At 38.7% G+C, this 13,260-nt stretch overlaps 1 protein-coding gene across 1 annotated transcript in view; it reads right to left on the bottom strand.

Annotated features, from left to right (window-relative positions):
- Nucleotides 1–9,679: 9,679 nt before the first annotated feature.
- XKR4 (XK related 4) overlaps nucleotides 9,680–13,260 on the bottom strand; it is a 394,969-nt gene continuing 391,388 nt past the window's right edge. The window contains exon 3 of the mRNA XM_040354210.1: nucleotides 9,680–11,990. Within this exon, the coding sequence (XP_040210144.1) occupies nucleotides 11,050–11,990 (941 nt within the window). The 3' untranslated portion in view covers nucleotides 9,680–11,049. The remainder of the gene's footprint in view (nucleotides 11,991–13,260) is intronic.

Raw genomic sequence — 13,260 nt, 5'->3', positions numbered from 1 at the left:
AGCACGTAGCGCCCCCTAGGTTTCCGTTCACAGGATCACCTGGAATAAAAGTGGACATAGAGGATGACAATCCCTTAGAATACCTCCGACTATTTTTGACCGATGAGGTGATCGACAAAATTGTTTTGGAGACCAATCGGTATGAAGAACAGCAATCTGCTACCCAGCAGTTATTTTCAAGACGCAGAAAATGGGAGCCTGTGACCAGCGAGGATATATGGAAATTCCTTGGCCTCCTAATTTTGCAGGGAGTGGTGGGAAAACCACTCCAAAAGTGGTACTGGACCACAAATAAATTATTGGCCACACCTTTTTTTGGAACAGTAATGTCCGAATATCGGTTTTCACTTATAATGAAATATTTGCACTTTGCAAATAATGAGGAATTTGACGAACGGTCTCATCCAGCTCCAAAGCTTAAAAAAATTTGGGATATTTACCAAATGGTCCTGCAGAATTTCCAGCGGACCTACATACCTGAGAGGGACATTTCAATAGACGAAAGTCTCATGGCCTACAAAGGTCGCCTAAGCTGGATTCAATTCATTGCGTCTAAGCGCGCTCGCTTTGGGATAAAATCCTTTATGTTATGTGAGTCCAGCTCGGGATATATTTGGAACTCAGTACTTTATACTGGCAAAGGGACCAAATTCTCCCCGAGATTCAGTGATTTTGGGATGGCAACCGCGTCAGTGCTTTCATTGATAGAGCCCTTGCTCAACCAGGGCTACTGTATCACTACGGACAATTTCTATACGTCCCCAGAACTATACGAGTTCCTACTTCTGAATAGGACAGACGCTTATGGGACTGTGAGGCCTAACCGGCGTGACATGCCGTCAGGATTTCCAAACAAAAAGCTCGGGAAAGGACAAGTAGCTGCATGGCAAAAGGGGAAAATGTTGGCTCTGAAGTGGCGGGACAAAAAGGACGTTTCCCTTTTGAGCACGGTCCACAACACCTCGACCGCCATGGTCCATACCAAAGGTGGGAAAGACGTTCTAAAGCCACAGGTGGTGTTGGACTACAACCACACGATGGGAGGTGTGGACAGGGCTGACCAGGCCATGACTTTTTACCCTGCAATGAGAAAGCAGCAAAAAAAATATTATAAAAAGATTTTCCGACATCTTTTGGAGCAATGTCTTTGGAACTCTTTCATCCTGCTCAAAAAAAAAAATGTCAGGTCTATCGTCCATGCGGACTTTATGTGGAAGGTGGCTGAACAAATTTTCCTCAAAAACCAAACACCAACGGTGGTAAACCGTTCTGGACGACGGGCTTCTGGGGTTGTAAATCCAGAGCGACTAACTGGTCGACATTTTTTGGAATATGTACCACCCACTCCAAAAAAAGCAGCACCCACACGGATGTGTGTGGTTTGCTGCTCCAAGCGCGACGCCAGCGGAAGGAAAATTCGCAAAGAAACGCGCTACTGTTGTCTCGACTGTGATGTTGGACTTTGCGCCATACCGTGCTTTAAGGATTTCCACACCCGAGACATTTATTGAATTATCATTTTGCACCCCTGTTTGACCCCCCAAAAAATCAGAGTATCTGAATATATTATTTGTTAAAATTTATTGAATAAAAACTATTGTTATTATTAAATTATTATTTGTTATTATTTATTATATTATAATTTATGATTTTGTGTTTCAAACTTTGTCATAGTCTATTAGAGAATCTGGTTTGGACAGATTTAGGTGAGTTATTCCTAAGAATTGCAGGCCTGCAATCTAAAACGCCAAATTTCCATGCAAAATAATGGTACCGCTTTCAGCACCTTTTTTCAGAAAGAATCATACCGCCAGGGAGGTTAACAAAATGCTGTATCGCAAAAAATGGACTGGTCATGAAAGGGGGTAAATCTTCTGAAGGTCAAGTGGTTAAAGGCTAAGTTCACCTTTGTTCACTTTTTTTCTTCTAAATTACAGCTCCCCTATGTACCTATATAGCATTCATTTACTTATTTTGCAAAAATAAAACAGCTTTTCATTAATTCTACATCGGATTACCTCACTCTCTTCATGGCTGTTTAAACACACGGCTCGATTACTTCTGTCTTAGGCCCCGTACACAGTTCCTCGGCGTGTTCAGTCCTGGAGCCGCCGAGGAGCTCGGCGGGCCGAGTTCTCCCATAGAATGAGGAAATAGAGAACATGTTCTCTATTTCCTCGCCGAGGTCATCGTCGGCTTCCTCGGCCGAAAGTGTACACACGGCCGGGTTTCTCGGCAGAATTCAGCTCTGAACCGAGTTTCTGGCTGAATTCTGCCGAGAAACTCGGTCGTGTGTACGGGGCCTTACTCCCTGGTCAGACTTTAGGTCATGACACAGGAAGGAGTTGACCAGCTGAGGGTAGATGATGCAGGGTGTGTGCTAATGAGGTCATCTGGTCACCTCATTCCTGTGCCACGACCTAAAGTCTAACCAGGAAGTAAGGCAGAAGTAATCAAGCAGTGTGTTTAAACAGCCGTGAAGCCTGTGTAGAATTAATGGAAAGCTGTTTTGTTTTTGCAAAATAAGTGCATTAATGCTGTATTGGTACAGTGAGGAAAAAAAGTATTTGATCCCCTGTTGATTTTGTACGTTTGCCCACTGTCAAAGAACTGATAAGTCTATAATTTTAATGGTAGGTTTATTTTAACAGTGAGAGACAGAATAAAAACAAAAATATCCAGAAAACCCAATTCAAAAAAGTTATAAATAGATTTGCATTTTAATGAGTGAAATAAATATTTGATTTCCTATCAATTAGCAAGATTTCTGTCTCCTAGGTGTCATCTATACAGGTAAAGACCTGAGATTAGGAGCACTACCTGTATAAAAGACACCTGTCCACAGAAGCAATCAATCAGTTTCCAATCTTTACACCAAGACCAAAACCAAAGAGCTGTCCAGGAATGTCAGGGACATGATTATAGACCTACACAAGGCTGGAATGGGCTACTGGAATGGGCTACAAGACCACTGCCAACCAGCCTGGTGAGAGGGTGATAACAGTTGGTGTGATTATTCGCAAATGGAAGAATTACAAAATAACTATCAATCTCCCTCAGTCTGGGGCTCCATACAAGATCTCACCTCGTTGAGTTTCAATGATCATGAGAACAGTGAGTAATCAGCCCAGAACTACACAGGAGAATCTTGTCAATGATCTCAAGGCAGCTGGGACCATAGTCACCAAGAAAACAATTGGTAACACACTACGCCGTGAAGGACTGGAATCCTGAAGTGCCCGCAAGGCCCCCTTGCTCAAGAAAGCACATGTACAGGCCCGTCTGAAGTTTGCTAATGAACATCAGAATGATTCAGAGGAGAACTGGGTGAAAGTGTTGTGGTCAGATGAGACCAAAATTGACCTGTTTGTCACCACCCCATGTGCCTTGTTTGGAGGAGGAAAAATACTGCCTATGACCCCAAGAACACCATCCCCACCACAAACATAGAAGTGGAAACATTATGCTTTGGGGTTGTTTTTCTGCTAACATGACAACTTCACTGCATCAAAGAGAAGATGGGTGGGGTCATGTATCATCAAATCTTGGGTGAGAACCTCCTACCCTCAGCCAGGGCATTGAAAATGGGTCGTGGATGGGAATTCCAGCATGACAATGACCCAAAATACACGGCCAAGGCAACAAAGGGGTGGCTCAAAGAGAAGCACATTAAGGTTCTGGAGTGGGTTAGCCATATAATTCCATAGAAAGTATGTGGAGGGAGCTGAAGGTTCGAGTTACAAAACATCAGCTTCGAAACCTTAATAACTTGAAGAGGATCTGCAAAAAAATCCTCCTGAGATGTGTGCACACCTGGTGGCCAATTACAAGAAACGTCTGACCTCGGTGATCGGCAACAAGGGTTTTGCTACCAAGTACTAAGTCATGTTTTGCGCAGGGGTTGAATAATTACTGGTATTTTAATACAAATTAGTTTATAACTTGAAAATGCGTTTTTCTGGATTTTTTGGATTCTGCCTCTAACTGTTAAAATAAACCTACCATTAAAATTATAGACTAATCATTTCTTGTCAGTGGGAAAACGTAAAAAATTTGCAGGAGATCAAATACGGTTTTCCCTCATAGGAAAGCTGGAATTAAAAGGAAAAAAAAGGTGAACTTAGCCTTTAAGCCCCCTTTTTTATAATTAGAAGCAGCATTTGATGCATTTTCTTGACAAAGTGCCTGTACCACTCTGTTAGTTCCACTGAAAGCATTATTTAAGCTGTAAAAACCCACTGAAATCCAACTTTAAAGTCTTCATGTGATTTATTAATTAGTTTACAGTGCATACAGCTAGAATGATCAGAACATGGCTTGTTTTAGAGACGTTTTACTTATTAAAAATCTGTAAATATCTACAGTCTGAGCACAGGCACACAATAAGAATATGGTCACACCTTCCATGTTTTTCTTCAATATAAACCAAAAAAGGTGTTTGGATGGGCAAAAGAGATGAGGAGGTTGATTTACTGAAGGCAAATATACTGTGCACTACACGTATACTGCAAGTGCAATTAAAAGTGCACTTGGAAGTGCAGTTGCTCTAGATCTGAGGGGAAACTCTGAAATGAGGGGGAAGCTCTGCTGATTTATATCATCCAATCATGTGCAAGCAAAAATGCAGTTTATTTTCCTTGCATGTCCCCCTCAGATCTAGAGCAACTGCACTTGAAGTGCACTTGTTGGCACATTTGCACTTGAAGTGCACAGACTATTTGCCTTTAGAAAATCAACCCCATAGTATACAGTGGAACTCCTGAAGTAGATTCTTAACCATTGGTATGTGTGCTAATTGTCAACGTGCATGTGCCATCAAAACATTTTTCCAGATTAGGAAGTAGGGAAGGGTGTCAGTTTTTTTTACAGTTTCATTTTTTGCTGCCTGTGTCCTACTGAGAAGATTTCTTTGAATTTTCTGTCATGGTTATGCAACAGGAAATGAGTGGAAATTTCTATAAAGTGAGTGGAATTCTCAGCTTAGAGAACTAACATAGAAACTGCTGTCCCAGTTGAAAAGTTTTTTCTCACTGCTTGCTCTGGTGAAAACTTAAAATCAAAATAATATAGGTAAATATTTACCAAGTATTAAATCCTTACAAAGTTTGTTTCAGTTACTATGTTTTATCAGTACAAAGGAAAGGTTCTCCCAAACTATATATACCTGTATAAGGTACTTGACATCGGGAGTGTATTAGATAAATTATCATGCTAAGGTGTGCTTGGCAAACACCCAATGCTGTGAGTGAATAGGTACTATAAACCAGTTTAGAAACACTATTATATATGGCTACTACATGCCTAAAGAATCTCCAAAACTATCAATGGTAAATAGACATGGAGGATAGGTCTATCCCAAATAGCAAAAAAAAACAAAAACGTGTAGCGCTAAATATATGCATCAAATGAATAAGAGACTATAACAATTGAATCTTATAGTCATGAAAAGTTAACACCAAAGTGCTCCAAAGTCCATAGTAAGTGGTAAACGGCAAAAAAAGAAGGAACGAAAATGCACATAGTGTAATTCTGTTTTAAAATTTACTTGGCAGCAAAAGTATAAAAGATTACACTCACATTTTAGTAGATACAAACAGGCTTGTAACAGTATAGCAGTAGGGTCATCATGGAGTCCCAATGCGTTTCGATCCCTAGATCATCAAACACGTTTCGATCTCTAGATCGTCATCTGGGGCACCCCAGATGACAATCTAGAGATCAAAACGCGTCGGGTCTCCATGCTGACCCTACTGCTATACTGTTACAAGCCTGTTTGTATCTACTAAAATGTGAGTGTAATCTTTTATACTTTTGCTGCCAAGTAAATTTTAAAACAGAATTACACTATGTGCATTTTCGTTCCTTCTTTTTTACCCTACACACTCTGAGCCTCCGGATTTTCTGGATACTTCCCATGGTCTTCATTGGTTGCTCATTGGTATCATCCTTCATCAATTACATCACATATATAGTGGAAACCCTCAGAGGTCTACCTTCCTGTCTACAAGCTGCTTTGGAGTTGGGATATCGCTATCCTCTTTAAGCGTTTATGACCTATTAAGTATATGCTTATTTAGGTCCACTCTCTCTGGTAAGCCTCCAGTTTATACCTTGATGGTGGATCTACTATCAATTCTTCTTTCTACAAATCCACAATATATCACATCTGTTTTGGAACGTTTTAGATTTTGAACTTCACAAAGTTTACTGCCGTTTACCACTTACTATGGACTTTGGAGCACTTTGGTGTTAACTTTTCATGACTATAAGATTCAATTTTTGTAGTCTCTTATTCATTTGATGTATATATTTAGCACAATACTTTTTTGTTTTTTTTGTTTCTTACCTGCGGGACTGATCTAGTTCTGTTGAGTTGGCTGCCATTTATTTGCCTTTTGAAGTAGCGCAGTGAATTATATACAATATTTTTTGTATATTGTTTCCGGTATGCCAAATAGCAAGGATAACTTGCCATAAATTTGTGGCAGTGTTGAATTGTAAGTCTGTTAACTAGCTGAACATTTTCTCTGGCGAGTAGTACACTTACCGAACATTTGAAGCACAAGTTCTAGTTGCAAATGTGCGTGGCAAGTCTCTAGTAAGAGCAAAGTTGCAGTGGTGAGTCTACAGCAAGAGCTTTGCAAGTCTACAGCATGAAAATTCAGCCACAGTGACCCCTGTGGTGGGATGACTATCGGACAACATAACTGAATAGGGATTTGCAGCAGACTTGCAGAAGGTTTGCAAAGAAAGTTGATCTGGAGTCATGCAATGCAGACTTGCTGCCTTTGTGCAACAAACTTATTGAAGCCTGGCAAGCCTAGCAAAAGTCATTTTCAAATTTACAGCTCAATTGTTTGCTATCTGGGATGTTAACCAGCCTTATGCTATATTTTACACATTAATTCCAATAGTGTGCCAAGTCACACAATGCTATAATTTTTCCAGTCTGCAGAGAACCATACATTTCATGATCCATGATTAAATAGATTTTTTGGGGGGAAATTGTTCAAAGATTAGACAGAAATGCATGCAAATATTCTGGCAAAAAAATGTAAAAAAATAAAATTCTGATCTGACCATCACAAATTTCAGTTAAAACGCTGCTACTCACTTGTGTTTTTCTGCAACAACATAGCACATATAACATATTATTAGGAGCCATGTATTGTTGTTTTTATATATACAGAAATATATACTTTGACAGTTCTCCTGAATGGTTAATTAATTTCAATAATAGCCTATTGGGAAATCACAAAGAAATTTATGAATTATGGAAGGTTGGAGGCTGCAATTCCATTCTGTGTTATGCTTCATTGCCGCAGTGAAAAAAAGAACATGAAACCTAAAAATAATGACACTGATGAAAATCACGGTATATTTTGTCAATCAACTGGATAACTCACACTTTTACCTTATTAACTTTACTTAAGATAGGTCATTTCATAACAAAAGTTGTCTTTTTAAATAAAATTATACAGCACCAAAATTTGCATTGATTTGCACACACATACACACAAATATAAGTCACCATTTTCCTAGGAATCACAATTTATTTTCCTTGGCATGCTTATTCATATGTGTTAGTTCTCTAAGGTATTGGAGTACTCATCTTTGTGAATGATGACAAAATATGATTATCTGTAAAGATTTTTTTTCCATAATCAAAGACAGCACATTAAAATTGTATTGATTTAGGGGAATAATCTTTGGTTGATCTGATTTGTGTTTTCAATTTGGGGACCAAAAATAATTAATTAAACAAAGGTATCCAATTGACATTTTTTTTTAATTTGCGTACTGTATGTACTGTGTTTTGCTAGAGCAGATTTTTTTTTCTTAAATAAAAAAGATAATAGTTACATTTCATAAAATCTATGTTACTATTTACAAATGCTGAGGTTTTTTGTGTATTGTCTAAATAACTGGGATTCCTAAAATGCTAACACTATTATAGATCTACTCTCACAGATCTGGAGTTTCAGTAAACAAGGATGTGAAATATTATAATGTCACACACTGTTACGTCATGAACCCCAATGCACACATCATAACAAGGTATAAGTACATCATATGGAATGAGTTTCCAAGACTCTTACAAGCATTTATTCATCTTAACTTTCTGTGACTCTTATAGAATTACAGTATTTAAAAATCAATTTACAATAGACTTTAACAATGATTTATCCTTCAAAAATGAAAAAGAAAAAGCTAGGAATGGGGTTGGGACCAAGACAAAACATAAATAAATAAACTTTATATAATATTGCATTGTGAGGACATATTTACTACACATAAAGATCCCCAGATTTTTTAGAACTACAAGATTCTGCATGCCTCGTAGTTCAGTGTTGAGAATGTCAGGTACCTAACGTGTTTACTGCATAACAAAGTCAACTTCACAATAAGGTGACATGACCGTAATTTGTTTAAGATTCTTTTGGGGCTCCTCAAAAGCCTTGACAATTGGCAATCAATTCTATACCTTCAGGGCTAAATTCAAACTGATGTCATGATAAATATTTATTTAAAGACAAATTTTTTAAATTTGACACACGTGGACTTGTCATGATCTTATTTATTTCGGTTGAGTCGTGCTGAAACAGCCTCTAAGTAACTTTTCAAATTTGTTAACTGCCTGATTCAGAAAGCATGCTTGATTCAGCTACATTCCCACTCAACATTTCCTTAAGTCTTCCGCAAATCTGAGCCAGCTATGTGCTAACAATTGTGCTCTGTGGCATATGTAGTTCAGTATTAATAGCTATAGATTATTATTTTCCATTCTTCTACCCTTTATCACTTGCCCACTAATAATGTCCTTTCTATAAGAGGGTTACGTTATATTAGGACATGTGAAGATGAGGCCTACACCTATAGCAATGTTAATAACATTACATAACAGACTACTTGATAATTTCACAGGTCCAAAGTATGATCTGAGATATACATCACATAGACCCATAACTGTATAGTACAGCACCTCTTCATAAATACTGTATGAAACCAAAAAGAATTGTTGTAATGCAATTTCACATGGTGTATAATGTTTTATGATTGCTTTCAGTCAGCATTTGTGCTATTTTTTGCTGTAAAATTGAATGAACTGTACCAAAATAATGGAAAATAACATTACAAGTACTGACTTGTAATGTTACAAGTCATGGTCCTACATTAATACAAGTTGGTTATAGTATGTGTGTAACATTTAATTATTGTTATTTTCTGTACAAGTAGAGAACTTGAGAAACTTGTAAAAATAAAATAAACCAATGATCATAGAGGTCTATATGCTAGGTGTAAAAAAGAAGTAATTATAAGAATATCTGACCTCCAGTAGGTTGACCAACTTGACTTAAAAGTTAGATTGTGGGATGATATGAGAATCCACACATTATAAAAAAGTAATACCTTATGTAAACCATAGTATACAATACAAAATATTGAGTAATTCATTGGTTTCTGATTTTGCAAACAGAAAAAAAGAAAATGCTGTAAGATTTAACTTGCACTCTTAATGCAACTGAAAGCACCATTTGGGTATATCTTTTGAAATAACATGAAAACTGTTTTGTGCAAAACAAAATGACTTTGACTCTAAACAATTGCAACACCGGCACTGTCTTAGAACTGTTTCTTTGCGGATTTGAATTAATATGAAAACAAGTCTTGACTAGGATCATAGTGGTCTTCGACAAATGTATTTTATTCTACGGCACTGTGTATACTTACTAGTAGACAACCCCAAAGCCTAAAAGTTATCACTTAGTTATAGGTATAAAAGGTGAGTTGTCTGTACATGTGGAGAACTGGTGCACTTCGTCTGGTTTCATACTCTTGCACGGCTCAACATGCCACATATTGTGTGTTCCTCAGAAATCAGGGCAGTCACTTACACTATGTAATGTTTGGCACTAGGAGGGTATGGCATCAGTTCATATTTTATATCATACCTGCATAAATCACATGGAGCCATGCATTCAGAGTCCTGAACTGATCTCCTGTATAGTACAAGAAACCAGACACTTTTATCCCCATCACATAACTTTCCACCACCATGACAAATCTTTGTTTGTCATCCGGGTATGTCATCATGATTATCATTTTTGACCAGTGTCCTGTGATGTTTCATGTCATCACAGGTGTTTCACAATTCTCACAACTTCACAGAATTCATTGCTGTTTTCTCAACTAGCTACTGGTGTAGATGAATGATTTAAGGGGAAATAGGTAGCAGCCTTTTTGGGTGAATTGTTATTGACGTTTGTGATAAGACACATTTCCTTAAGATTTTCTAGGAAAATAAATACTCACTGTACTGTGTATGTTTGCACTACAGAATATAGTTTGTATGGATATAAAAATTGGGTCACAAAGATCAGACCCAAACTCAGTCCTGATGTGTTCATAAAATGTTTCCATTACTTGGCATGTTGCAAACAGGGTCATCTGCTCCTCTGTGGTTCTTGGATTCACACATATAGTTGGGCTAGGCCATATGTGTTTTTGTGAACATGCCACTTTAGGGATATGCAAACATTTTCTGATGCCATACCAAATCAGGACAACTGGAATATATGGGTGGTAGCTTTCTATTGCAAAATTTTTGACATGTGGAACAGAGACCTGCAGCGTATAGACTGTTGGCTGTAGCATGATTCAGGGTCATTACATATAAAACCTTGTAGACATTACAAATCTTGAGACAATAATGACTTCTATATGAATAATAATCACAGCACTAGACAACACTACACTACATAGGTCTACTGTCCTGCCCTTGTTTGCATGTTTTCTCCCCACTGAATTTCTTCTGTCCTAAAATGCACAAGCAAAACTTTCACTTTGATATATCAGAGTGTCTGAAAGAATGATAATCATGATGACTAGCCATTTTATTTGTTTTCCATGACTTTACTTGCCATGGCTTTTTGCTCTGTAAAGGTTAAACAGTTTTTTTCAGCCACCGACCAGTTGACAGTGCTTATTGTTCAGATTATCATTGTGGCTTTTTAAACACCTGGATGTCAGGATTTCCTTTCGCTGCTGTTACAACGTGGTTTCATATTCCAGACGTTCCTGAATAAGTGCATCGTCTTTATACTGCAGCCGAGGGGGAGTAGGTGAACATTCAAAAGCTAAAATTGCCTTACGTAGGCTTCTATCCAACACATGTCTCTCCCAGGCTGGATACCTGTTTCTAAACAGGTCAATTTTGATAACAGATTCTTCAATCCTTGGAGGCCTTGAGGATGGTGTAGAAGGGGCTGTAGGCCTCACTTGAAATACTGGCATGCAGCCGTCTCTTTCTGTATATTTCTGATCGCTGGCCACACTCCTGTTATTGGACATAGATCTAAGAGTGTTTGAGGCCACCTCAGGGGGCAAGGGAAATGCAGATATGGGATCTTCACAAGCACAGCTCGGTGATTGGCCAAATCTAGGTCCATTAGGGTGAAAGAAGGCATAGTACATAAGCATAAAAACAATACCAGTTAAAAAGCTGCTAAACACTACACACAGTGCTGGAATAGCAAATGCATCCAGGATTTGGGGGGCCTTGTACAAATACCACAGGGTACTCAAGGCGGTGTTTTCCAGAAGGATGACAAAGTAATAAATAAATAGCCGACACCGTGTCCTTCCTTCCTTGACGTTAAACCAACTAAAGATATAGATTATTCCAACCACCATATCAAACACAATCTCCTCCCACTTAGTGATGCAGAATTCTGTTTCACAATGCACAATCCAAAAGGTCATGATACACCAGTGAAGTACAATAAATATTCCAAAGTAGAGTTGGAAAACTGAAGCAAAGAGAGCAAACGTTATCACTCTGGCAGCGATGGTGAAGAAATGCCAACAGAACTGGATGATTACAGCTATGTAACTGATGGGTTTCTTGTCATCTCTCGAATCTCTTAATGCTTTCTGATAGGATGCCAGGGCCCATGCTAGGGATACCAACGATGCAGCAGCTGTAAGACCTAGAACACAAGCAAAGAACTTTGATCACAAGCACTGCATAGAAATACAGAGGACTTATACATTAAACATTGGATAGTAAAATATTTAAAATACTACACATAAACAACATTTTCTGATGGCCAACAATTTATCAGATTATTGTGGTATATTATATAACACACTAAAATGTGTAACTTTTATCTTCCAGTAATATTTTTAAGAATCTGTTAATCAGTTCAACTGTACATTTAATTATATTTTTATCCAGTAAGTTTACCATTATTAATAACATATAGAGGAACATTTTTTTTTAATTCAGAGGGCTTCTTTGGCCTTTAAAATATATCCTAAAACCCTATTTATGTATTAAGGCCTCCACAAACCTAAATAAAATTAACGCCACATTGTTTTTTTCCTTTATATGCAAAACATGTCTTCATTTAAATATCAGGCCTCATACACACGACCGAACATGTCTGCGGACCAGTTTCCGCGGACATGTTCGGTCGTCTGTACGGCCGACCGGACCGGATTCCCGGCCTAGCGGACAGGTTTCCAGTGGACAAATGTTTCTTAGCATGCTACTTAGTCGGACATGTTCGGTCGTCTGTACGACTCACCGGACATGTCCGCTCGGCCGAAAGCCCTCACATGCGTCAAAGTGATTCGACGCATGCGTGGAAGCATTGACCTTCCAGGGTCACGCACGTCGCCGCGTCATCGTCGTGGCCACGGCGCGGCCACGTCACCGCGTATCCTGTCCACGGGAAATTTGGTCTGATGGTGTGTACAGCCATCAGACCAAATGATCCCATCGGACATGTCCGATCAAAACGGTCCGCGGACCGTTTTCATCGGACATGTCCGCTGGTGTGTACGAGGCCTTAGTGTTTGTGAAAATAAATGTCCTACTTTACCTCGCATCGCAATATTTTGCAATACACATTTGAATTTACCCTAGCTGATTTATCAAAACTTTTAAGATCAGCCCCTCTCAGTGTTAAACGAATAAAAAGTACATTGGTGTTTTTTAGACTGCACCCATTTCAGTTCTTATTTCAGACAGAGAAGATGTGAGCAAACACCCTGAAAATAGATGGGCCCGGATTCAGAAAGAATCGCGTAACTCTATGCGGGCGTAGCGCATCTCATATACGCTACACCGCCGTAATTTAGAGTGGCGAGTACCGTATTCAGAAACAACTTGCGCTCTAAGTTACGGCGGTGTAGCGTATATGGGCCGGCGTAAGCCCGCGTAATTCAAAGTAGGTTGGCAGTGGATGTGTTTTA

Source organism: Rana temporaria, chromosome 5, assembly GCF_905171775.1.
Source record: "Rana temporaria chromosome 5, aRanTem1.1, whole genome shotgun sequence".
NCBI lineage: Eukaryota > Metazoa > Chordata > Amphibia > Anura > Ranidae > Rana > Rana temporaria.
The sequence above is the reverse complement of the archived record's forward strand: the minus strand, read 5'-3'. Positions and strand labels throughout refer to the sequence as shown.